Source organism: Falco naumanni, chromosome 9, assembly GCF_017639655.2.
Source record: "Falco naumanni isolate bFalNau1 chromosome 9, bFalNau1.pat, whole genome shotgun sequence".
NCBI lineage: Eukaryota > Metazoa > Chordata > Aves > Falconiformes > Falconidae > Falco > Falco naumanni.
Genome location: NC_054062.1, coordinates 14,330,548 through 14,355,902, shown reverse-complemented (window position 1 = coordinate 14,355,902; position 25,355 = coordinate 14,330,548). Strand labels below are relative to the sequence as shown.

Genomic DNA, 25,355 nt, shown 5'->3' with positions numbered 1-25,355 from the left:
AATTCTGCAACCATATTTGACTGTTCTGCCTGCGCTATCCTAGACGTCTTTGCTGCTCTTGTCAAGCACATGGCTTAGTTGTCTCTTGGCACCAATTTGTAATCTGCCATAACTTTTGTCACTGACTTTTTTTTTTTTTTTTAATTATAAGTCTGAGGAGTTTATAGTTCACTTGAGTATCTGTGGAGTGTCCTCATCTCTCAGATATTTAATGACCATATTAGGGAAGCTCTGGAAGCCCAGGGAGTCTGGTTTATAGAATTAGTTCTGAAAGTTTAGTATGCTTACAGAGTTTGAAAAACAGCTTTACTTGATGGCTTGCGTTTTATGCAAAGCTGTAAACAAGAAGAGAGTAATCAAAGACTGGCTGGTTCACAGATATGAATACTTTAATAGTATCTCACAGGAAATACAAGAAAAGCGCAGTTATCCAGGTTCACAGATAGCATCTGCTCTGGTGAGTGACCTCTTGGAGTAGGTACAAAGTTGACCTACGGGTTGTGTTGCTCTGCTAACCTTTCACCATCCCGAGTGACACGTCTAACATGTGAGGGGCCAACATACCAGCGGGGGATGAGGAAGCGTTGATGTTCTTAGTGCTCTTCTTGGAGACAGAGACATTCTGAGAGATGTTCTGCACAACCTGCATAGGTGTACTCCGTTCCTAACTGGATTACCATTGTATCTCACATTCCATGGGATATTTATCAATGAAGTGTGTCTGCCTCTGCATTTGGATAGAATCTCAGTGAATAGGACTTCCAATGCAGTAACAAGGCTGTTGTGGTTAATCTGTTATGAGGTATGTGGATTTTTGAATAGTACCAGGATCTTCCTGTGCTATTTTGATATTTGTTTTCACCTGAGCCGTTGGTAATGTTTTTCAAACTGATTTTCTGTAGCCACAAAGGCAGCTGCCGTTCTTAAATATTCATATGGTTCTTCAATTTTTTTTAAAAAAACAAACAAACCAAAAAGAAAACAAAAAAAGAAGCAAACAAAAAAGAAATAGGCCTTTAAGGATGGCTATACCTACTCTGCAAGGTGATGAAGCCATTACAGCTCTTCTGCAGTGGAAGCCCAGTGCCTGCTTTTGCAGAAAATGCAGGTAGTTATTGGCTCTGGTTGATGATGCTGACAGCCTGGGCCTTCAGAGGTGATAAATAGGGTCCCTAAGGGCAAGTCAGTCTTCAGGAATGTGAGAAGTAAACACTGCGTAGGCCTCATGTATATTTACAGTAGCAATACCCACATGAACACTTAATTGATCCCGCCTGAGGACCTGGTGCAGCCTGCCTGTGCCCAGGAGCACAGCTCAGCATGGCTCGGCATGGCCCTGCACCGGCCAGAGCAGGCATTCCCAGAACGTGCTGCTTTGTTTTTTCAGTTGAAACCTAAAATTTCTGGTTTCTGTGTGAGCTACAGCAGCTCAGACTTTGCAGAAAAACCCAGCTATTGTGGGAATCGAGGTCGAAGCGCATGAGCCAGCACAGCTCTGCACCTTCTGCATTCGGTCCGTGTTTGACTTGCAGCTGGTTGGTGTCCCCTAGGGGTGACCCTCCTGCCAGGTGGGATCGAATTCTAATTCATGCCTGCTGCAGAGTAAACTGTGAAAGGAGCTGGACCCAAGGAGAGCCACTGCTTCTTACGCCTCTTCTTGCTGAGCTTGACACCTCCCATTTCTCAAGTCCTGGCTGACCCAGGCACATCCTCCCGCAGGGGAGGACAGAACTTCCCAGCAAACACGTTCATGGAAGACAGATGGGAAAGCTGGTGTCTTCTGCAAGGTTCAGCTCTCCCCTAATCTTGAGCTTCTGGGATTACTGGACACGCTAGTCTTCAGCACTAAGAAACTGCAGAAAACCTCTGGTTTCATTCAGGTTTGGGTCTTCCTAGCCCCACTGGACACCTGGCAGGAGGTGGCAGCAGTCCCAGGCGTTTGCTGCTCCAGGCAGAAGTGACTGAGCGCTGCTGGGGGATCCTTGACCAAGCACAGCATCATCCTGCCCCCAGCACCCAGAGCGCTCCTGTGATGATCAAAGGGAGGCAGTGGCCCCTGAGAAATGTCACCAAGTATTTAGAGAATCATTCTGCTTGGCAGCATTTCAGCTTCTTATGTTATGACTCTCCCCTCCCTTGTCCTTTGATATTATAGGCCTTTGTGTCAAAATAGGATCTGTGTTTCCCAAGAGAGGATACCCGGAGGATGGTGGCAAATCAGATGTTGTATGTTCATGGTATTGCTACTTCAGATGTTCCTGACTCAGCATGTGGGTTCTGTCATCCCCATCGTGTGTGGTCGTCCCCCCTCCCCACCCCAATGAAGCAACCTCATATAAAGACTCGTGAGGGGGGTTTGTTTGTTACATAAGAATATACATTAAAATGACCTTTATTTGTCTTGTGGTTCTCATCCTTTCTGGTTCTTCAGGTTTTTCTCTTCACCATGACTGTCAGTAACTCCCTGTTTTTATTTTGGGGTTGGTTTTTTATTTCTTTTAGATGAAAGCTGAGATTTTCATGCAATCTTTTGTTCCCATCAGGTGAGGCTTTATGAAAACATCACACATTGTAACAGCTGACAGCACCATACTAAATGTGCAGCACCCAAGGGTGTATCAAACTGGGAGGTGGCACTTTGTGCTGTGCCCATTCTTAACTGGCTGGGAGATTTTATATAGTTTTGAGCAGCTCTTTAAGTGATTGTGGGTGATTCTGGATGGGTTTAAGCTTCAAGAATCCCCCGGGAAATTTTTGGTTAAAGACTGAATGTTATTACTTGACTAGAGCTATGTGAGAAGACTTCAGTGTTTTTGCAGTGACATTTTGGAACTATTTCAGTTACTGGAACAGTGGATGTTAAAAATCTCAGCCATATTTCAGCACCAGGCCTTTGTTGAAGACAGGGTGGCTTTTATGAGAACAGCATCTCTGTCAAATTTTGTGCATTTTGTGGTGGTCTGAGTACGAAGACCAAAGATGGAGGTCTTTTGGTGCTTGTCTTCATTCATAGGAGCAGGCTGAGTCACAGCTGGGGCAGACTTTAAAGGAAGGAAGGACTCTTGAGCTGAAGCAAGTAACATGCTGCTGTGCTCGTTAGCTTTCCAGCTCATTAGAGGAATAGAAATACCAGTTGTCGTACCAGGCAAAACTGAAGGCTTGCTCACTGCTATCTGTGCAATCCAAAACTTTTTGAGAGCTTGACCCAGTGCTCCCGGTGGTTTGTGCACCCATTACACACAAGCCCACGTAAGGGCCAAATAGGAATTTTACAGCCTTTGTAATTCCGACAGTGTCTCAGAAAGGGCAGACCCTGCCTGAAGGCACAAATATGGGGCTGCAAATGGGTGAGAGGTGCCTTTGGGCTGATTGTTCTTGTAACTCTTCATGTTGCTGTAGATATTATTTATGTTGATATAATTGTTTAATCCTTTTTGAAAACTGGTAAAGCTATTTCCCTACAGTATTCCCTCCTTGCCCTGTGGTAATAAATTCCTCGGGCTGATTTTATGCCACCTTTTAAAAATTATTTTTATAAAAGAACATCTATTACATTTACTGCCTTTTTATAGCGTGGAGCAGGATAAATTGGCACATCCCAATCTCACTTCACAGTTATTCATTCATCGCTTCACTTGCAGCCTGAAATCAATCAGCTTTTCTTCTTTGCTTCCATCTTTACCAACTAAATATTCCTCTAATCTTTTCTTGTAACCTCAGTATATGTTTGCCATTTTTAGTCTCTTAAGCATTGATTAGATTCAGTTGTCTAATCTTACAGGGTTCTTCAGTATTATTTAATTATACGTTGGTTAACAAGTCAGATTTTCTGGGCGGCTGCTCCGAGAGTCTGCCTGATTCTTCTATGGCTGTTGCCTGGAGCATTATGAATCCCAATCCAGGTAATTATGTGCTCCCCATGACTTTTAACAGCTTCCATATACCTGCTCCAGGGCTGTTACTGCCATTACTCCCTTCCTGTGCTTAAGGCAAACAGGAATTGTCTGAAATCCTATTTGTGGGGCTCTACCACCATAGGCAGAGTGCTGCCCCGTCCAGCAGCAGCCACTGCAGCCTTGAAACTGCCTCCTGTGTTCCCCCCTCAGCATCCCTTAGCAGCACCCTGCAGCGCAGGAGCTGTAACCCGGTGTGCTCTGGCCCAGGCTCTGACCTTCTGAGAGCTGCTCTGTAATCGGTTTTAGACTCCTGGAATGGCCACCTAAGCAGGAGGTGTTTTGTAGTAGGTTGTTTTCACCTACTTTAAGGATGCCTTACTATTAGTGTAACCACAGTCATACCTGACGTAACTTTGCCAGCTGCTTTGTCGCTTGCAGTGTTCAGACACAAGGTACGGAGTTGAAAGGGAATCTCATGAGAATTCTTCTCATGGTGATTACAATCAATTGTCTTTTCTTCTGTTGTGTAAAGACATCAGAACAACATGAGGTTTAAGAAAGTATGAAACATGAATTTGGCTTTCAGAACAGGAACCCTTTCAGTTTTCCTGTAGTCCTGCTCGAGAGCCTTAGTGTTTGTCCTCTGTTTTGCCAAGAACAGATCATGTTTTCTGGGCCTGACTAATTTCTGAATTAAAAGAGCAACAAAAAGAACTCAATTTTTAAAGTCTCAGTGGAATAATAAAATGGGCACATATGCAAACACGTGTGTGTGTGTAAGCACATGCACGCATGGACAGGGACAGAAGCTGGCAGTGTGACCTGCTGCCGTGAGGCACGCTTGCAGTTTCTCCGCAACATGGAGCCCATGTACAGGGAAAGCAGAAGGGTGTTTCACATCAGTTACTGTGCGGCTCATGGGTGGTATGCCTGTATTGGCTCTTCTGTGAGCTGACAGTGACCCCATGCAGTGCATGGTTCCTTTTCTCATTTCCATCTGTTCAGCGTTTCAGTTTCTCAAATCACTGGAAGCCTGCTATTGATTTTCAGATGTGCCCTATGTTTGCCATAGCTTTTATACAGTGACCTCATACTGCCAGAAAAAAGGATTTCAAGACACTTTCAGCCCAACATGTACCCTTAAATGAATGGGAGATGTTTGCAAATCATTACAATCTATTTACAACCCTCTGGGAATGCCTGAGCTGAAAGAGAATCACCACCACCTAGGTGGTTATTGATCCCTGCAGCATAGATCTTTCCTTTCATGGGGGAATTCAGCCACTTTACTCTTTGTTCTCTACGTTTTGGTTCAGGATCATCTCCCTTGGTACACACACAGCAGCACCAAATTGTGTAGCAGTTGTGCCTGCCTTTGGCCAGCGCACTGTGATTTCACTCGCAGGCAGTGCCGGTGCTGCTGTCAGTCAGGGGATGCTGCTCTGGCAGTGGTATCTCTGCCTGACATGCCCCGCTGCTCCTGCAAGCTACAGCCAAGCCCTCTGTGTGCCATGCCGCTGTTCCTTTTCTCATTTCCATCTGTTTGTCGTTCCGCGCTTTCTTGAATAATGGTGGAGATGCAGCAATTGCTTTTGAAGCTTGTGTCAGAAGCTTGTCGTAAGCATTTTGTTTCCTTTAATAGCTCCCTTTGCCAGGCAGTGCCGTTGGAGGATACAGTGAGGGGAATTGACAACTTATTCCAGCTGTTCTGCTGAAGCTAATGCCAGTGGCTCTGCTGCGTGTTTCCCCACTAGTTGTCCGCATTGATTCTCTATTATTCTTGGCAGAAATTCTGAGGCCCGTTATTGCAGCCACTGAAAATTAAGGAGGCTTTGTCACTTGAAGCACTAGAACAAGAGAGGTTTTATCATTAGGGAGATGAGGAAAATAAGTGCTTGCACTTTAAAGGGTTATTGATACAAAATCTAAGACGAGAAGCTTACTCCTGTTCTGTGTTTTGCATGCTTCACCATTGCTATGTTCATTGAGGTAAAATTAATTACCATAGTTGTTAGCTGTGAAAAATGGTATTCACCGTGAAGTTAACTCATGTGGCTGGATTTAAAGCCCCAGCTTTATTTACAGCCACTTCGTGTTTGCCTCAAGCTGTGATAAAGATCTTACACCTTAGGGCTCCAAGTGATTTGCAGAGAGCTCAGGTAGAAATAAAATACTGTCCTGCTTGCATCGCCTTCCTGAGATGCCCTGGGAGGGTGCAAGGGGCAGAGCCACTGACTGCCGTGGTCTCATCCTTGTACAAGTCCTTTGTGAGCCACGCCGCGCAGGCTGGAGAAATCCTGCATTGCCTTCTCTTTCTCTCCCTCCTTCCCTGCTGCGGTGACTTATTTTTCCTTGGTACTTTCATAGTTCTCAGCCTTTTTGAACCAAACGTGGTGAGTGTGACCTCAGTGAGATTTTGTTGCGGTATTTTTCCCCTCTCCCTGGAATGAGGGGCTATTGTTTCCTCCTAGAGAAGTGTGATCAGCGCAGGGCCTGGAGGCCAAGCCACTATGTGTTTGACCCCTTGCCTTGGTCACTGACCCACATTTCATTCAGATACTTTGGTAAATAGTGGCACTCCTTATGTCTTTAAGATTTATGTAACAGACGGGGGAAGATTAGAATTGGAGGTATCTCTTACTATTCCGGGGCCTGGGCTGCCTGCCAGTTTTACTTCTTGAGAAGCAAGTGTTTGGTTTTGTGAGTATGAAGCATGTGACTCATTCTCCTCCTTGACATGCTTTAATACATGTACTGAGTGGTGATTTCCATGAGGATGCACTGAGGCTCTGCTTGAGCTGACAGCGCTTGGTGCACTTTAATCTCACATGTGGAAAGAGGAAATGAGTTAATCTGCGGTTAAATATAGAGGTGATGAAAGAGGTGGGAAGGGGAGGGGTTGGCTCTAATCTCACTTAGGTTGGGGTCAGTCGAGAGTAACCTCTGAATCTGGATGGTGTTACTCTGGGGTAAGTTGTATCTCACCTCTGGGGAGCTGACAGTATTAGCTAATGGAAAATGGCAACCAAGTGAGAACGTGCCCCGAGCTTTGGCATCGCTGCAGTGCTGGTCTTTCTGTCCACCGTCTACATCAGGGGTCCTCAAACCTACGGCCTGTGGGCTGGATACGGCCCCCCAGGGTCCTCAATCCGGCCCCATGTATTTACAGAACCACCACCACCACCCCCCGCTGGGGGTTGGGTGGGGGGGGAAACCAAGCAGCTGCAGATGATTGCCTGCCACTTAATCTGCACACCGGCCCCCTGTTTAAAAAGTTTGAGGACCCCTGCTCTACATGCTGGTAACACCTTCCCCCTGACTCCCCTTCCAAGAGGTAACTGATGGGTTGTAGGGGTAAGCGACTGCACATTGCTGAAATTACACCTTACAGACTGAATCCAAGAGGGTATCGATATTCACCTACAAGATTGGTTCTCTGTGTTTGTCGTGAAGATGTACCATGACTTTGTTCCTTGATTTTGCAGTGTATATTTGTTTTCTGTTTATTCCTGTCCTCAGCTTTGAGCTGGGATGCAGAAGAATTGAGAAACCAGGATACCTCCTCTGCAGGTATCCCCTTCTCTTCTCCCTTCGTGTGCAGATGTGTTCTTATACTCTGTGTCAGACTGAGAGCTGCCACCAACCATTCTCGCCACTTTCCTGTGTGCCTACGTGGGTTTTGGGGGAAGGCTGCATTATCGTACACCTTACTGGTATATATTAGCTGCTTTGGAGCAGTTTTTCTCTGCAACGACCTGCTGGTATGCTGCCTGCTGGTATGCCCAACCAGGAGGATAGCCACACTGGAGCAAAGAGGGGGTGCGTTGCTCCCAGCTAGCACTGCTACCTGCACCATGAAGGTCTGCGTTGCCTGCACTGTGTTGGAGGAGGTGAAATGGATTTTGCTGATTCCGTTGGGCAGGTAAAAGCAGACTTTCAGGCATGGGCTGAACAAACCTGCAAGAGGAATTTCAGCAGCAGCCAAGAGTTGCCTCTTCTGAGAAGGCAGCTAGAGCTGATCTGTTATGTGCTGGCAGTGTTTTCTCAACAGAGCTGAACCCAAGTAGTCCGTGTAAGGAATTTGCATTTGGAGATTGCATACTATACGGGTCATCTTAGTTGAGCAGTGGGTGGGGAAAGACACTAGCTTACATAAGCTCACTAAGAGGAAAGATTTGTCAGTGAGAAGAGTTCATTTTTATATTGGAGAAAATCTAAACCAGCTTTTAGAGCTCAGGATCTACCCTGGAATGTACTTGTGCCTGCTTTGTTGACTTCACTGAGAATCACATGCTTTTGCAGGATTTGGCCTTGCGTGTAGATTAGCAACAGCATCGCGTTTGTCTTCACTCTCCCTGCTGGCCCAAAGCAATATTCTGTGAGTCATTCCAGACCATGGACACAGGCTGAACTCTGGCCATCTGTCCCTAAGCAGTCCATATAGCATACAAACGGTTTGTTAAAATCTAATACGCTGTCCAAAAGCCAATAACATTAGATATGGATTATCAACGACAGGCTGATTCTCAGTATTATCATTAATTGTAATTGCCAAAAACGTTACCAGAGTCTGATCTTTGCTGCGCTAGTGGAAGATGGCTTTTTGTTGTGTTTGGTACTTAGTAAGCTAGAACTCACAAGATGGAGTGGCTCAGAGAAGACATTTTTAAAAGATCCATTGATAGCTCCTCTTATCTGAATCACAAGTCTTACAAATTCCAGAGTGGAAGAACACAACCATATCTGGGACCAAGGGCAAGCATCAACTTAGCAAACAGTTGCCCGGGCTGAAGACAGGGAAGCCTTGTCCTCCCTTCCACACTACTGCTTATTGCTGTACCGATACTGATGGTTGACTTCACTTAGAGCTTTGCCAGCTGAAGGGTGCATGTGAGCACTGTCTGAGCAGCATTGAGAAAATAATGAGCTTCATTTATCTCCACTGGTTGTTCAGTTTAGCTTGGTGGATTCAGCCTTCTGTGGATTCTGGAGTGCTCACATGGACACTTCTGCTACCAGTGCCATGCAGGGAGTAGTAACTTCCAGCAGGTGGGATGGTGACAATCAGTTTTTAATGGGAACACCTTCAAAAGATGGGTGTCGATTTCCAGCCTTAGAGGCAGTATAGACCAGTGAAAAGAGCATTGTGCTAGGAAAACAGGAGCCACAGTTTGTTCCTGGCACTGATCCTGGTGTTATGTGATCAGGTCAAATCACTTCTCATCCATGCATCTGTTTGCCCTTCATCTGTCTCATCCATTTAAGCTCCTTGGGAAAAGGGGCTGTCTGTTCTTATGTGGACAATAGCAAAATAATAATATTTTTATCCTGCTAGTCTTACAGAGCTGCTTAAAGTTGTTGGTTTCTAAATGGCCTTTAGGTCTGAGTATTATTGGTTGGTTTTTTTCCTTTCCAACCCTTTTCTTTTCCATTGCAAAGCTGACCCCACACTGATGTGTTTGATTATGTTTTCATTGCCATTGTGCTTACTTTGATTTTGCAGCTCGGTGCCCAAACGCAGGGCGCTGTACAAACAACATGATGAAGTCAAGCAGGGTCAGCCCCTTGCTCTTTTTACCATAAAAACAATGTGAAACTCCTATGTTTCTTTTGCTTGGCACCTCCAGTTCTTGAGCTTGAGGCTGTGTGTGTGTGCGCTGCCCTCCCATCGTGTTCAGGTGCGAGATTGCTTGGACAGTGTTTTCCATTGCTGCCTGTGGAGGCACTGGAAGCTGTGCTGTCTGCTGGGTTGTGTGTGAGATCAAGCTGTGAAGTGTGGAAAATTAATGCGAGAATAGCAGCGTGCTGAGCTGATGTCCATGTCTACAGTGGGTTAGCTGTGACTAGGTGTCATTACCAGGGCTCATAGATGTACGCAGTGACTTTTCTTGCTGGATCATGCCTGGCCACTGCCTGTGACAAGGAATTTTCTCCAGTTTCTCACCTCTCCTTTTTGCTTTTGGCAGCATTCCTTTCTCCATGGGGATGCGGTTTGAACGTGGCCTGTGTCCAACCCTTTTAAGAAGTGCCAGGTTACTGGCTGTTGATCTGAGAAAGGGAGAAGGAGCCGGACAGCTTGATTCTGCACTACCATCGTGTTGTCAGCCACTGCCTCAGCCCGCTGCGTGAACAGGGCAGCCAGAAACACTTGTAAAAATGGGGACCTTGGTACTTTTGTACTTGAGGCTCATCCCTATCTTGTTCCTGCTAGTCCCTTCCTGTGTCACTCTGAAAAGCCCCTTACAGCAGGTTTGCATGTGGGGACAGACTGAGGCTGTAACTTGGATGCATCAGAACTACACAAACTGCAGTTTGCCCTAAGCCACAGGGATTGATTTGACTGATGATCTGAGCACTCTGAACTCAAGGAGTGTTTAGTTAGGGAAACCCCTACTTAAAAACAAACAAACCAGCCAACCCACTCACCTGTTACGCTGCTGCATTCATTCAAAGTCTCTGGGTAGGAGCACTCGGTCCAGTTTTATGCTGCTTTTTGTAGCTGGCTGAGCAGTTGGGTCGCTGTCGGGGCGGTGCAGGCTGCTTGGGCAGGAAGCCTCCAAGTACCTTTTGCATTATTCAGTGGAACCTCCTTCTGCAGACTTTTCTGTTGCAGTGGAAATCAAACTCTCAGCAGCAGATAAAGCCAGAACACAACTGAAGACTAACAAAATTAAAATTAAAAAAACATTGAAAACTTTTTGGCAGTGTCCTTCCTCTCTGACACTGTCAGCTGCCCTAATTCTGCTGCCACCGGCAGGAAGGGACATTTTGTCACTAACAGCGGTGGGTGTAGAATTTGTCCGAACTGAATTCTTCTGTGAATCCTGCATTGATTTTTCAACAGAAATAGCATTTTATGGTCCTCCAGGAGCTAGCACAGGGCATATTTCCAAGGGGAATGTTTGAATGTTTAGCTGTCTCGTCTAGATTGGGGCACAGACCAGCCGTAACCTGTATTCATATTCCATGTCCTGCTGCGCTCCCCGGCTGGGTGCCAGGTTAGAGCCCTAGCTGCAACAGCTCTCGGCACCAGAGGAGTTCCTATCAGTTGCTTTTTCTGTCATTTACTCTCTCCTCCCCCTCTCAGCCTAACTCTTAGTCCTTGTGATAAGTAATGAGTTCTGTGCTTTGGGCAGCTTTTGGTAGCTGGGACTCTGGCCAGCTTCTGCCTTTTGCCCACTCACAAGGACAGGGCAGGTTGGGAAAGCAAAGAAACTGCAGTTAATGCCAGGGCAGCTCCTTGTGTTGCAGCGAAACCAGGGCTTGACCTTGTCGCTGGAACATTAACTCTCTCTTAGTGCGTACTCCGGACAACTTTACAGGAAATTTTCTTGCTGGTACTATCAACAAACCTTTCTAATGTGTGTCCTTTCACTGATCCCTTCCTACTTGCTGGAGACAGACAAACTACTAGACCATCCTAGACAGAAAACTGTAATTTGTTGCAACTTTGTGTTTTCCTAGGACTGTTGCAGTTTTATTGAAAAACTAGCCTGGTTCTTCTAGGCTTGTTGTCTGGGTTGTTAGCAGGTCTTGCAAGAAGTCTGGAGGCTTGTAAAAGCATTGCATTATTGGAACTCTGAGAGCACGTCCCGTGGTGGCTCCCAGGCAGGTCCCTGATGCTCTATCAGAGTTTTTACCTCTGAGCATCACCTTCTGTTTTCTCCGTGTGGTGTTTATGCCCCACCTGCACTGTTATGAGGACATCTACCTGGTGGGGCTTATTGGCTGACAGACTTGTGGTACCGGGCCCTTGGAGGTTCTGGTCTCGTGGTGCTTGTTGAGGGGAACGTGACTCCACTCCCCTCAGAACTTAAGGAAAACACACAGGAGGGTTTGTTCAGTCATCCAGCGTAGGTGCAAAACCTTGCTAGGTCGTCTCCTCAAGTTCTTTGTGAAGTTGTTGAATACAGAGAAGTACGAGGAAGGCAGTGTTAGGGAGAGGCTGGGTTGCCCTCTGGAAGAACCCCTTTCTCCACTCAGTATGGAAGAAGCTTAGGGTGACCGGCTCGCTAGTTCAGCCTGATAAATGACATGATTAAAGTTGAGGAGTGTTAATACGTACCTTATAAATCAAACACCAAAGACATCTCACTGAAGCCAGGCTGCTGTTAATGCTATTGAATGAAACAATAAAGCTGCACAGCCATCTAGCAAAGCAATGTCAAATCTAACCCTTTAGACTTAATATCGGACTGTTAACCTTTGGACTTAATATTGAGTTAAATCATCTTGTTTAGTAACCGTCAATGAATGCAAAAAAAAATAAAAATGCTCTGTGGATTCTGCCTTTGTGGCTGGCTGTCTAGCCATGTACCCTAAGCAAGGAATTTGTCCAAGGACAACCTGATGTATGTTTCTTGGTACATGCCTACTACCTGCCCTTCCTTCTAAGAGTTTTGATTCCAGGTCATGGGGAAGTTATGTTTTGTGGTGGTTGTTGCCCCTGGCCCCCAGCCCAGGCTCTGCATAGCACTAGTCTGTTCGTGCATCAGGGATAGCTGCATAAGATCTGTATTTGCTTCTTTTTTTCTGCTTTTTGCAAACCTAATACTAATCAAAATACTAAATTAAGCTGAAATCAGCAACCATTGACATTAGTAACCAGACTGTAGGTTGTAGGGAGGTGTGCTGTTCAGCTGGCCTTGCTGCTTGGCGGGGAATCTCTAGCAGAAAGGCAGGAAAACGGATGTGGTTTCAGCCTTCCCTGGAGACAACCGTAACGGCCAGTTCTCACATCGAGGATGCTAGGATGCGGGTCTGGTCAGACTGCTGTTCATACTAACTATGCTTCTTGCATGGTAAGCGAAGGGCGTTGCTTCATCTGAAAGTAACATTATTTCTGTGAATGGCTGATTGCTTTGGTACAGCTCTCTCAGTAACTGTGTTGGACAGCAGGACCAGTGGCACTACTAGCGTTTTCTTCCTCTTTTGTAGGTATGTGCTGTTACGTAGCAGCTGCATGTGAAGAGACAACAGAGTGGAAGTTGCTGCCAGAGGATCCTGTCCTTCTGAGCTGGGCCTGAATAGTTCAGCTAGCTGACTGGTGTGAGTATCCCGAAGGGGTGGGGAAGGAGTACATCACTGGGAGACCTCATCCTGACTTGGGTCACCAAAATGGCATCTATCTCCCATCGCTTGCAATGAAGGATATTTTCTTCCTGGCAGCAGCCTACCTGGGTTGTGCAGCAGAAGGCTACATGTTGGGGAGAGCACCACTGTATTACATGAGGTTTTTTTGGTAGGTGAGCCAGTCAAAAGCTCTAGTTCTTGGAAGAGGATCAAGCTCCAAGTTCTATTTTTGTGGCAAACCATGGATGTGTTAGATAAAACACAGTAGTCCCAGCAGGAAGGCATTGTGTTGGTTTTCAATGTGATCTGCAGTGTATGCTGCAGGTCAGCTCTTCATGTCAGACCTTTAGTCCAGGCATCTAGCACTTGGTGGAGAGAAACCAGTTCCAGGCCTGACAGGCTGGACCAAAGGCATGGGGGGCAGTATCTAGCCAATACACCAGAAAACAAAATAAAGTCTATGAAAACACAGTGGGGAAATCCTGACTATCTCTTTTGCTGTCACGGCGGGGAAGGCAAAGTGCAGAAAATGCTACAGGTAGGTCCAAGGCTCTGTAATTGTTTCTCCCACAAAGGAGAAAAACTGCCCTTAGTGCACGCAGAGCACTGTTGCAGAGATTGCTGGAGAGTTGCTGTTCTCACTGATGGCCAGATTTCCCAGGCCTCGCTGGTCAACAGCTGCTGCCTTATTCGGTTTGGTTCAAGGGAACGCTGAAAGGTACTCGGACAGGCTGCTGCAAGGTGCAGAGTCCTCCTTTCTCCGCTTCCCCTGGGGGCAGAGCAGGATGCCTTCTAGAGGAAGGCATTGCCCAGAATGTCATTTCGCTCCAGCCAGCTGGTCACACCAGCTCTGTGCTGGCTCTGCTCATCTTATACTATAAAAGAGGTTTAAGTGGTGCAGCTCTGTGCCAGAAACCAGAGCAGTAACAGTGAGAGTCAGTTTTAGAAAGTGGGAAGATGGAGTTTTCATTTTTTCCATTGAACTTTTGGGAACAGATGGAGAATCACTGAGGCAGAGATGCTGGAAGGGACAGTGTGTTTCAAATGTTTTCCTTAATGTCTTCCCAATCTGCTCATAGATTCATAGCTCCTGCCTGTTCAGTACAGGGCAGTTAGTATAGGCTGTGCAAACTTAACGCCCCCAGGCCTCCGGAGGTGGATCCCCAAGGTCTGTTGAGCTGTGGGTTTTGGGCTAAGGAACTTCTGACATGCAGGGTCGTGGGAGAAGCTCATGACCTGATAGACAGTGTATTTGTTTACTTCATTTGAAGTCACCACAGTGAAGGATCTGGACTTTCTGGATAGAGACAATGACCCAGGAGCATCCTGACTGAGCCCTGTGCTGATGCTAATAGGCCAGTCCTGCCTCTATAAATGGTCAGTGTTTTTTTTTTTAATTTGGTTAGAAGCCAGGAAGAATCTAATCAGAGCGCAGCAGTGCACTGAGCAGCAGTCATTATCATTACTTAGTCATCCAGTTGCTGTTGCTTTGCTCTGACAAGAAATGTTGGTGTGGTGAGAGGGGATGGGGGAAGAGCAGCATTTGCCTTTGTCTCCTTGAAGGGGTTGAGGCACATTTCCCCTCAATACACCGGTACTCAGCATTGCCCATGGAGGACAGATTTAAAGTTGGTGTGGTCTTCAAAACCCTGTGGCAGCCGCAGCTTGAGGGAGAGACATCAATGAGAAGGGGGAACTTAAACCCTCATTAACTCCCAAAGGCAATGACTTTCGGCTGTGAACTGTGAGATATGATTACTCTCTCATTAGCTTTCAAAGTTACAAATGTAACTGGTGAATAATTCCAGCCAGCTGGCCAAATTAGAGGCAAATCCAAATTTCTCCTGAGCCTGGTGTTTTGGGCTGGATCTCGACACTTACTAATGACATACATGGGAAGTACATTGGGCAGAACTACTGGGGCTTAATTTCCATGGCTGCCCAGGCTCGTCTGCTGGAAGACATGTTGCTGCTTTTGGCTTTTAGTTCTGTTCCTAGAGAACAGAGAATCAGCTGTGGGTAGTCTGGTTTGACATTCACTTGTCTTTAGCAATTAAGGTGCAGGGAAAAGATTTGCAGGAAAATACCGAGATGGAAAGAAAGCACAGTCTGAATTTTCTTTGCTGCTTCTGCTAGTTCCCTTCTTTACTGCACTGCTATCTCTCCTTTTTTACCCTCGACAACCCACCAAATCACTGTTATTGGAAGAGGCAGTCAGCTTGGGCGCTGACTCAGAGATTATGCCAAATATCTGAATATTTTGAGTCTGAAGAAATATGAGAGAATTTTTGCAAAAATCAGCTTCCTTGCATGTCAGATAGGAGACGATTTTGTCCTCGCTGCACCTTAAGGTTAATTTAAGCTCTACAGCACAAAGGTTAAGAGCACTGGCAAATGGCTAGTGCCATTACAAAAGCTTTTAATATTGATTGGGCTGTATTCTGTTACCTTCACAGCCAGAAGTGCCTTTCATTGAGTGAGGTGCTGGTTGGATGGCTCTGGCCATACAAACTCCTGTTGATAGTCTTCTGTAGTAGAGAAACAGAGACAGGGTTCTTCTGCCACTCTTATGATCACTGAGCATAATCCTTGTGTCCCATGCCCAAGTTTGGCACACATGCCACAAGTCACAGCATGCAAGTTTGGCTTCCATGTTGCCGGAGTGTAGGTGGTGGTACAGGGTGCAAAGGGCTGGTGATGCTAATGTGCAGGTGAGGATGCCTGTATTGTTGATTGCATGCTGTTGCTGCCATTAATTTCCTTAGGACTTTTGTGAACACAGCTGAGCCCTAGGATTTTCCCCTGCAGTGTTGTATTTAGCAGGTCCTGAATTCCACAAAATAGCTTGGACCAGGGTCAGCAACTGTTCAAGGTAGATGGGCAAGGTTATACTTTCTTTATGCATGAGAGTTTAAATGGGTCAGCAGATCAGTAGGAGCAGGGAGAAACTGCTACTCAGGTGACTGCTAAACAGCTGATCGCTCCCAGCTTGTGTTGGCATGAGGTAGTGCTTTCCAGCTCCTGCTGAGTTCTCCAGTCAGCAGAGACCGCAGCGGGAGCCATGCCTCTCAGAAGTCTCTCTTAAGATGCTGTAGATCCCAGATGCTGGTAAGCTGTGATCCTACCAGGTAGTTGGGTTTTTTCTTCCTGTTTTAAATGAGGGATCAGTAGCCTACAGCATAACCCCCATCTCCAACAGCCAGGAGGGGCACTGGGGGAGTTCTTCAGTCTTCAGCAAGGAAGCCAAATGATGCATTTGCTTTTCTCAGCTCTTTGAGAAAATATTCTTGCAGTTTGTCTTGTAGCCAATGCTGTTCTCTCTGTATGCTTAGCAAGTTATGTGCTTTCACTGGATTAATACACACATTACTGTTACAAGGGCTTCTTACTAGGCCTTACCTTCTGCCCTGCAGACTTTCTCCTACTGGCAGATTAAGTGCTTACCTAGAGCTCTTAAACAGGCCTGTATACATCTTTACAAGGAGTTTTGCTCCGTCTCTGGTGACAGTCTGAACCCCTTTGTGCCATGGAGCTTCAGCTGTACGTGCTTCCTGAGTCCTTGTGCAGTTGCCCTGAGCTGCCTGGCAGGTTTTCTGTTTCATTCTGTGGTGACACTGGGCTCACCGATCTTTAAGCTGGGGAGGACTGAGCTGCAGAGTTCAGGCTCAGGTCTGAGGCATGCCAGGGGAGACCGACCTGGGTGCTGGGAGCACTGGGGCAAGCTAGGGCTCATCTCTGATCAGCAGGGAGGTTGCGGTAAAGCTATCTGAACCAGAACGTGGGTGGCTCTTCTGCAACCAAGTAGAAGCTCTAGCCCAGCAGGATGAGGATGATGGGTGAATGAGTTTGTGCTCATTCGTGGTACTGGGTGTAACTCTAACAGCAGCTTGTTGTTCTGGCTGAGTTTTGTTTTGCAATCCAAACCCCAGAACCTCAGAGGGTACCGAACTAAAAGCACGAATGTGGTGTAGGTTTGCTTGCCTTCCTCCTCCATCTGCAGAACCAAGTAAGCTCAGACACTTTTGCTTAGCATCTCCTGGATCTATCAAAAGTGCCTCCTTTTCTAAACGGCGTGTCACAGCACCTTTCTGACTTCTTCTGGTGGCTGGAAAGCCAAGCCCCATGGCATATTGGGGTGGCATATAGAACTAGCATGGCTGCGTGACATTTATCAATACACAAAAACTGTATAGATTGTGCAGCAGACTTTCCAGGGTAGCTCATAACTGGAACAACCCACTCCTTCCAGGGAAAGGATTTGTTTCTGACTTCGGTAGCAAAACAGACATGGTGAGGGTAGGCTCGTCCAGTGGGTACTGGAGCAGTGGCCCAGAACATCCTAGAACTGGCATCTGCCCCTTTTATGCCAAAGACTTCCTTTTGTTGTACAGATTGTTTTACCAGTTTTGCTGTTCCCTTCAGCTGTGATGGTGGTGCTGTCTTTCACGAAGACGTGGGTTTTATTATGGGGGAAAAATACAGCAGTGATTGTGCAGCAATAGGGGCGGGGGAAATTGCAGTGCGTAGTATGCTATTAGTGTGGGTTGATGGTAAACCAGCAACACTTCATAAAGCTTTTTATCCAGCACTCAAGGTTGACTTTAGAAACAACCAAGCTGTGTGGCCATGCAAAGCTTGCTGCCCGGTTCTCCCTTCACCCAAGCAGAGTAGCAAATTCTGTGAAAACTTCATTTTCCATTGAAGCAGTTGTCTGTAGCAGTAATTCCTCTCTCCTTGCCAAGTGGTTTGAAGGTTCTCTGAGCTGGTTCCTGCAAAGACCAGAAGTGTTTCAGACCAAGTCCTCGATCTGAACTTTCCTATCTTAAGTTTGGACCTGATCCAGCCCCTGGATCCTTCCCTACTGTGCCTCTTCCTAGGTGCCATTCTTTCGTTCACTAACTGTTATTTTTACAGTATGGTTTCTACTCTCTCAATGTTTTAATCACGGTCATTTTTATTACCTGAAGACAAACTGTCAGAGGCTTGTTTATAAACCCCTGCCACACAGCAAGGATGTTCCAACTGATGTGCTCTCATGTGATTGAGGCTCCACAACAGACCTGAAGGAGATCAGGGAGTTTATCTTCGGGGGTGAGGGAGGTCTCCTGTTGTGTACTGTTGCATAAACAAGTATGTTTCAAGTAACTGGAGCTGGTGATGACTGCACAGCTTGCTTTGGACAGTGTGGGCTTTTTTGTTGGCTTTCCTGGTTTGTTTTTGAGAACAAGGTGGGTTTTGTTTGGTTTGGAGTTTTGGGGTTTGTTTTTTTTCGGAGAGGGACAGTAGGGTCTGACTGTTCAAAAGCTGCTATTTTCCATCATTCTTTATTTTGACTGTTGATATGTCTGAAATAACCCTCTTCCTCCTTCACCCAAACTAAATATGCCTGACTTTTAAAGGGGCTGGAGTCTAAAGATAGATCCAGACCCAAATTTTGCAAATACCTTCTGATATCTGCTGGGGTAAATGAAACCAAAACCCCAGGTACAAGCTCCCCAGCATCATTTTTTTGGATGTGGTAGTAAATGTAGACTCAGGGGCCCTTTGTTTGCTCTAATTAGAACTACCAGTGGCATGCTCATCCTGAGGTATGGGATTGGTCTTAAATGAAGTAAGATAGAGGAGCATTTTCCAACCTTTTCAGGCCCCTTAGCCCAATAGAGCAAGTCAGAATTGTGCCTATTTGCTTCATTTGTTGGGAAGTGAGTATTGGGATGCTAAAAGTTGTATTGGGGAGGAAAAAGGAGAGCTTGTGCTGCTGGCAGAACCTCAGTCAGCATTTTACAGTGCATCAGTATGGGTTTCCATGTGTAGGTATTTGGAGACCTTTGCTCTGTGTCCTTTGCTAACGTTTTACTGAAAGAATCTGAAGTTAGGGTGAGCGCTGACCCACCCAGTAACCTTTGCTCTGTGCCCTTCTGTATCAGCAACTCTTGCCATCTGTGTTGCTTTCTAGGTCTAGGTTTGAATGCTGAGATGCTCGCCTTGCAATAATTTTCAGGACACTTTTTCAGTCTGAGTTTGGCAGCAGATCAATGCCTGTACATGCGTATTTGAGGAATCAAAATCCAGAGACAGGCTGCAGACAGGGAAACTGTGGAGTGTCGGTCACAAAAGCCAGCAGTGCTTGGTGCACTGGTTGCTGCGGGCTGGTGACAAAGGACAGGACCAAGAGACCTGACAGTCTCCTTCAAATTGTTTCCGCTATTAAGCTGCCACTTGGTCTTGCACGAACCAGCCTCCAAGGTCTGATTTCAGGAAGCCTTGGTCCCAATCCTTTGTTCCGTAGACATTCACCGTGGAAGGAAGGGTGATCCTGTGCTGCTACTCACCTTCCTCACTGAACAGGCTGCCCCGTCCCGGGGACATGTGAGTATACCCTCGCTTTCCTAAAAGCTGGCACCACCTCCACTCCAGCGCAGGTCTCAGGCTGTCTGAAGGGGAGCCAGGCTGCACTGCGGTGGGGACACCCTGCTCCAGGGGCACCCTAGTACATCTTGTGGCTGAAAGCTCCATTGATGTCTCTTAGGATGCCCATGGGGTTGGTATGTAATATGTAATAGCCATGCAAACATTTAGTTTCCCATTGTGTCATGACAGGTATTTATGCTACAAATCTCTGCTGCCAAGTGCAGAAACTTTAGCTGCCCCTTCAGCTCCTGCCCATTGAAATAGGATCTGCCATGTCCTGCGCTAATGAAAATATTCCTTCCTTGACAAGCAGATGCTGCCTAATTTAATGGGGGGGTGAGGGGGGAAAAGGGAAAAAAGTGCTTTTTCAAGTATTTTCCCCGTCCTTTAATATGTCTTCAAAGTCTGCCTGTCACTTCCCTTCTGAAATGCATCCCATATCTGTGCTACCGTGGAGTGTCACCGCCAAACTTCCTCTTTCCTTTTCCCAGCTCCAGAGCTGCAGGAAGAGTCAGTGTCTTTGGTGATGACAGTGGCAGGGAGTGACGGGCAGGCTGGGTGGGGGTGGCTGATGGTGAGCAAGCCTAGTGACAGCATGGGGTGACTAAGTACCAACTGGCTAATTAAAGCACAGCAGTAGGAGGAGCAAAGTATTTAAGGGTGCCAGAGAGAAAGAGATGCCTCCACAAATTTGTTACACCTCAGCAGCCAAGTGGCAGGGCAACTCGGTGAAAGGTTTCCTTAACTCTTTCGTGCCTCTTATGGAGTAAAATCAAGGGACTAAGAAAATGGCACCATTAACTGAAAAGCCTGAATCAAGGTAAGGACACCAGTCTGGTTTTTTGTCACAGTTATCAAAGCTAGCCCTTTTAGAGCTGCTGTGGGCTGAACTCCCGGGGCTTTCCATGGCACTGGCCAATGCTAACGTGCCCTGAGTGGGAAGGTCTGTTGGGTCAGCATATGCTGATTTTTAGATTGTTTCTTTCATTTGGATGGGTATTTCCAGTTAACGCTTGAAAAGAGAGGAGTTATCAAGGTCATCATTACCTGGGTTTGTGCTTCTGTGTAGGGAAATGGGCAGGCCCTTGCCTCTTTACCCTGGTGACTGGATCTTCCTCCTTACTATTTTTATGGGAAGGAGGGATCGAAAGCAATTCCTGAATGCTGATTCTGAGACAGTTGCTAAAATGAAAGTGATGAGAATGGATGTGGAACTCTCACCAATATGTGAATTTGGTCACCTGAGGCTGGAGGAGTCAGAGGGAAGTGAAGATGAGGACTGGCTTCTGGAATGTAACTTTCTGCTATTTCTGGAGACACTTCGCATGTCAGTGTGTTGCCTAACCCAGCAGCTCAGTTTTCTTGGAGCATTTTCAGTACTGAGTAGAGGAGCAGTCGCTGTATTCTTCATTCTGGTGTGTAGGTGACTTTAGAGGCAGCACAGCCCAACCAGGCTAGCAAGCCAGTGCTCCAGCCTGAATTCTCTGGCAGGCGTGGGTTTGCTGTCTGGCCTTGGGCACGTGACGGTGACCAGCCTTCTGAGTTTTGCTGGGACCCTTTTGTGCCTGATACTCCAGTAGATAAATCAGTTTCCTGGCAGTTTTTCTAGTGTAGCAATGCCTCCAGGTTGGCAAAGGCTGAGGAGGATGACCCCGTCTTAACTTCATCTTGCATCTGTAGGCTTGTCAAAGGTGTGTTAGAAGTGTTGCGTGCCTGGCTCCCCATATGCATTGGCTAGGCTTAGCTTTATGTGGTTCCCTGGAGGTCACTGTGGTTGTGTGTAAACGAGACCAACTCTCAAACTGGTTTTGCTTATTCTGAAAATCAAAAAAGAGAGCTGTAAGACTTGTTATACTGTGCCAGCTAAGCTCATTTCAGATGCTGCATAGAATAGAGGCCCTCAACTTCCATCTCTGCATAAAATCTCAGGGTGGGAGGGCACCTGTGGAGATCATGTCGCCCAGGCCCTGATGAAGCAGCTCTCCTCCAGCAGGCTGCACAGTCACGTCCAGGTGGGTTTGGATGTCTCCAGAGAAGGAGACCCCGCAGCCTCTCTGGGCAGCCTGGGCCAGCGCTCCGTCACCCCCAGAGTCGGGAAGTTCTTCCTCATGTTCAGGTGGAACTTCCCGTGTTGCAGTCGGTACCCGCTGCCCCTTGTCCTGTCCCTGGGCACCACTGGGAAGGGTCTGGCCCCGTCCTCCTGACACCAGCTCCTGGGATATTTGTAGGCATCGATAGGATCCCCCCTCAGTCTTCTCTTCTCCAGGCTAAAAGGCCCAGCACCCTCAGCCTTTCCTCCTCAGGGAGATGCTCCAGTCCCTCATCATCTTCACAGCATCTGCTGGACCCTTTCCAGTAGCTCCCTGTCTCTCTTGAACTGGGGAGCCCAGTATGGACCCAGCACTCCAGATGTGGCCTCACCAGGGCAGAGCAGAGGAAAATCACCTATATACCCTGAAAAGTGTTAGCTGTTGCTTAGTGAGTGTTTGTGCAGAGCTTCAAAACAGGTAGTGCAAGCAGAGGTCACAATTAAAAAAGTTCATTGTGGTTGCCAAACTGAGTACTCATTAATGCCTGTGCAATTCCTCTGCCTTGCACAACTAGGAATCTCAGGAGTGGCTGGGATGTTATAAGGTGGTCTGCACCATTAAAGTATCTGGTTTATAGGTCAGATTCTTCTCTCTACCCTCATTTTTGTGGAGCATTTAGGATTTGAACTCTGTGACACTAGTCAATCTGTAATTAGTATTTCTACTTAATGCAACTTCCTCTTATTCACTAGTTCGCTGTTTGAGAGTGTGTGACAGAGGTGAAGACAGCCTTTGTAGTCTTTGTTATACAAAATCATGCAAGAGAAGCTGCTGGATGTTGTTTAGATGATCTAATTGATCGTATTTATAGAATGCCATTCACTGTAGTAAATGCAAAGTAGTGTTTGTGTCCCTCAATCCTGCAGTCAGCTGAATGGATCCGTTGTTATACATAATTAGGGCTTCTGGAATTTGGGTCTGTTTATTTACAGCAATTGTTCTGCAGAGGCACAAGTGGCCCCACATCAGAGGTGTACAGAGAGTCAAGTGCAGTACACAGAGCACCCCAGCTGCACAGCTCTTACGAGTAGATGCACAACAGCTTGGACTCGGGGAATCTTCTGTTTCTTCTAGCTGAAGCATAAAAGCAGCATCCTCTTGGCTAGGTGTGGTCATCGCAGATGTCTGAAAGATTTTCCTTTTGCCAAAAGGTAAATCTGGTGTCACTGAATTAATTACCCCTTAACTGTAAATAAATCCCGATTTCGTTAGTTACGTGCTCCCTGCCCAAATTCTTCTACGAATCTCTTTTAAGTGTCCTGAGTGGTCCCAGGCTGCAGTATGCTGTTAAATCAATCATCTACAGCTTTCCCTCCAGAGCTGGCAGCCTGAGCGCTGTGCCCGGCAAGCTCTCATGTATAGGATATACATCAGCTCCTTTGTAAAGTGCTTCCATCTATGAGGTGTTAGCGTATGGATCACAGACAAATCTGAGCAGAAATCTCAGCTTCTGCTGCTCTCAAATGATGTGCCTTATGTCTCCTGCTAAGATGAATGTGAGATCTTATTTAAAATGTCCTAGAAATTTTTATTTTTCTTTCTGAAGCTTTAAAATGTCTCTGTGAGCAGCTGGGGCGTACGGGTGTGGCGGAAAGGCATTTGTTTCTTTAGCATGCATGAATGATACATGGGCCACGGCTGCTGTTACTGTGATCGCAAGCCATCAAGTACAAAAACCAGAGGGCAGTCCTGACAGACTCAGGAGGACATCAGAGCCCTGTTACAGCGGATTTGAAATCTATTGCCATGACAAGAAATGTTTTTGGCCATAAGGCTGCTGATAAGAGCAGTTAAGTTGTCCAGAGGGAGCCGGTGATGCACTGCACGTCCAGTTACTCTTGGCAGCTGCTCTGTGCCAAGCGACCCTCTGGATGCTGTTTTCCAACCCCTGTGCTGGTAGCAGAGCAGGAGGTTGATGGCTCAGGCGGGAGCTGCCCTGCAACCCCACAACCCTGCAGGTGCAAGTGATTGTCACTAATGAAAGTTCGATGGCTGATGTGAAATTATTTGCATCTACTTCTTTGCAGGAAGGACCCTGGAGACATCAAATAGCTATCTGAACTAGCATTGACCATAGAACTGGTTTTAGTAGACAGGCCAGAATTAGAATGGACCAAAAAAGCCAGTTTACTTTTTAAACCTTGCTTTTCAGCTGCTGGGCATGTCAGCTGTAGGCTTTGCTCTCTGGTTCTGTGACATTAACCAGAGTTCAGACTTTGGACTGCTGGCCTTTTACAATCTTCCGCTATTTGCCAGATTTTAATGAGATTGCTGACAACATGCAGACCAGTTGCTTTGGAAATGCCTGTTTACAGGCTTGCAAAATGACTGCTCAGAGGTGCAATAGCTTTGTAAAACTGCATGAATAGGGGTGAGTGCAAGGAGGAAGAGCTGCTTAAACAGAAAAATTGTGTTGGTGCAAAACAATTTAGCTGTAGCTGTTTGTGAATTAAATTTAGCTTGCAAATCAGGAACAGCATTCAAGCCATAAGAGGAATGAGTTCTGGAGCAGGCTTCCAGGAGTAGCAGTGGAGGCAGGAAACCTTACCAGTTTTAAGCTGGAATGTGCAATGTTCTTGCACAGGATTGTATGACACAGTTGCCTGCAATAGCATGGGAGTAGGCTTGATGACCCAGGAGATCCTTTTCTGTCCCCTGTTCCAAAAGTGGTGACCTTGAACTGAGTTAACTCAGGTCGCAGCTAAAGTTTGTTTACTCTATAAGATGACTTAGTTCAAAAGCATCTCTCAGTTCTTAAAGCCACACCTCTGAGTTTACGTTTTCTATTTGACTTTTATTATTGAGGGGCACATTCCTTTTAAATTGCACAAAAACTGGCACATATGCCCCAGACAACTTAATTTTGCCCATTAGGAAGGAAACAAACATGCACTATACTGGGGGGAGGGGGGGAAGGCAGTGCATGTGAAATGTGCTGTTTATTTATTCTAACACCTGTAAGTTCAATTATTTATAGGAACACCTTATCCAAGCTTGTGTTCTATGCTGCCATTTGTTTCATTCATTTAGTGAGCTTTCGCTGCTCCCTTGCTGCTGTCTTAACACTCGCCGGAGTGTGGGGTAGCAGTTGTCTTGTACAGAATTGGTGTGATTCTTCTATATGTGCACTGCTTGCTTATTCACAGTCTTTTCATGACGTTTATTCTTAGCAGCATAATGTCTTCTGAAGGAATGACAGGATGTTCTTTAACCCTTAAAATAAAAATGACAGGCAACATATTTCTCTCAGTATTTCAGGATAAGAGAATAATGATACTTGAAGAGGGAGCTGATTGCCTGGGTCAGCCTGGGGCTGCCACCTGTATTCTATTCTTTTTTTTCTTGCCACATTTTATGTGATACAAAGTGAGAAGTACAGAGGAGATGTGCTTTCCAGCCAGTTCCTTTAAGAGGAGGAACCTCCTGGCAGGGGGCACTGGCTGCAGTGCAGCCCTTTGCCCGCTTCCCAGAGTCGGGACTCGGCGCTGCTGGCGAGGCTGGTTGAGCAGAGCCTGGGTCAGGGGCAGCGGTGGCAGTGTGAGAAAGGGTCTGAGCCAGGGGCCAAACAAATTAGTGGTGTCAGTGACCTGACCAGGGGAAAAGTAAGGTTTGTGATTGCTGATCATCCTTTAGGTCTGAAAGCTTCCCGTTTTTCTGAAAGCCTACTAGATTATACTATTATAAATAAGAATTTGATTTTTCATATAAGTGCAGCCACAAAACACTTAAAGCTCTTGTATATGGAGAGAAAACTTTGAAAATGTAAAAAACTGCAGAATTGAGGAGATAAAGCAGGAGTCCAAAACTCTGGAATATAAGGAACCTGCCCAATAAGTTCTGAATGCTCATCTCATGTTTAGCAATTGTTTTAAAATCTTATGCAAGT

At 46.3% G+C, this 25,355-nt stretch overlaps 1 protein-coding gene across 44 annotated transcripts in view; it reads left to right on the top strand.

Moving 5' to 3' along the window:
• Positions 1 to 25,355, top strand: part of SORBS1 (sorbin and SH3 domain containing 1) — a 173,116-nt gene that overhangs the window by 72,148 nt on the left and 75,613 nt on the right. For 13 of the 44 annotated variants that reach the window (XM_040607429.1, XM_040607428.1, XM_040607447.1 and 10 more), the window contains exon 1: positions 20,033 to 20,199. The exons of 2 other annotated variants lie outside the window; for them this stretch is intronic. In XM_040607429.1, coding sequence (XP_040463363.1) covers positions 20,168 to 20,199 — 32 coding nt within the window. In that variant the 5' untranslated portion in view covers positions 20,033 to 20,167. Of the gene's footprint in view, positions 1 to 12,833; positions 12,945 to 20,031; positions 20,200 to 25,355 lie in introns of those variants that run through there. 29 more of the 44 variants (XM_040607437.1, XM_040607453.1, XM_040607441.1 and 26 more) reach the window with 14 other exon arrangements.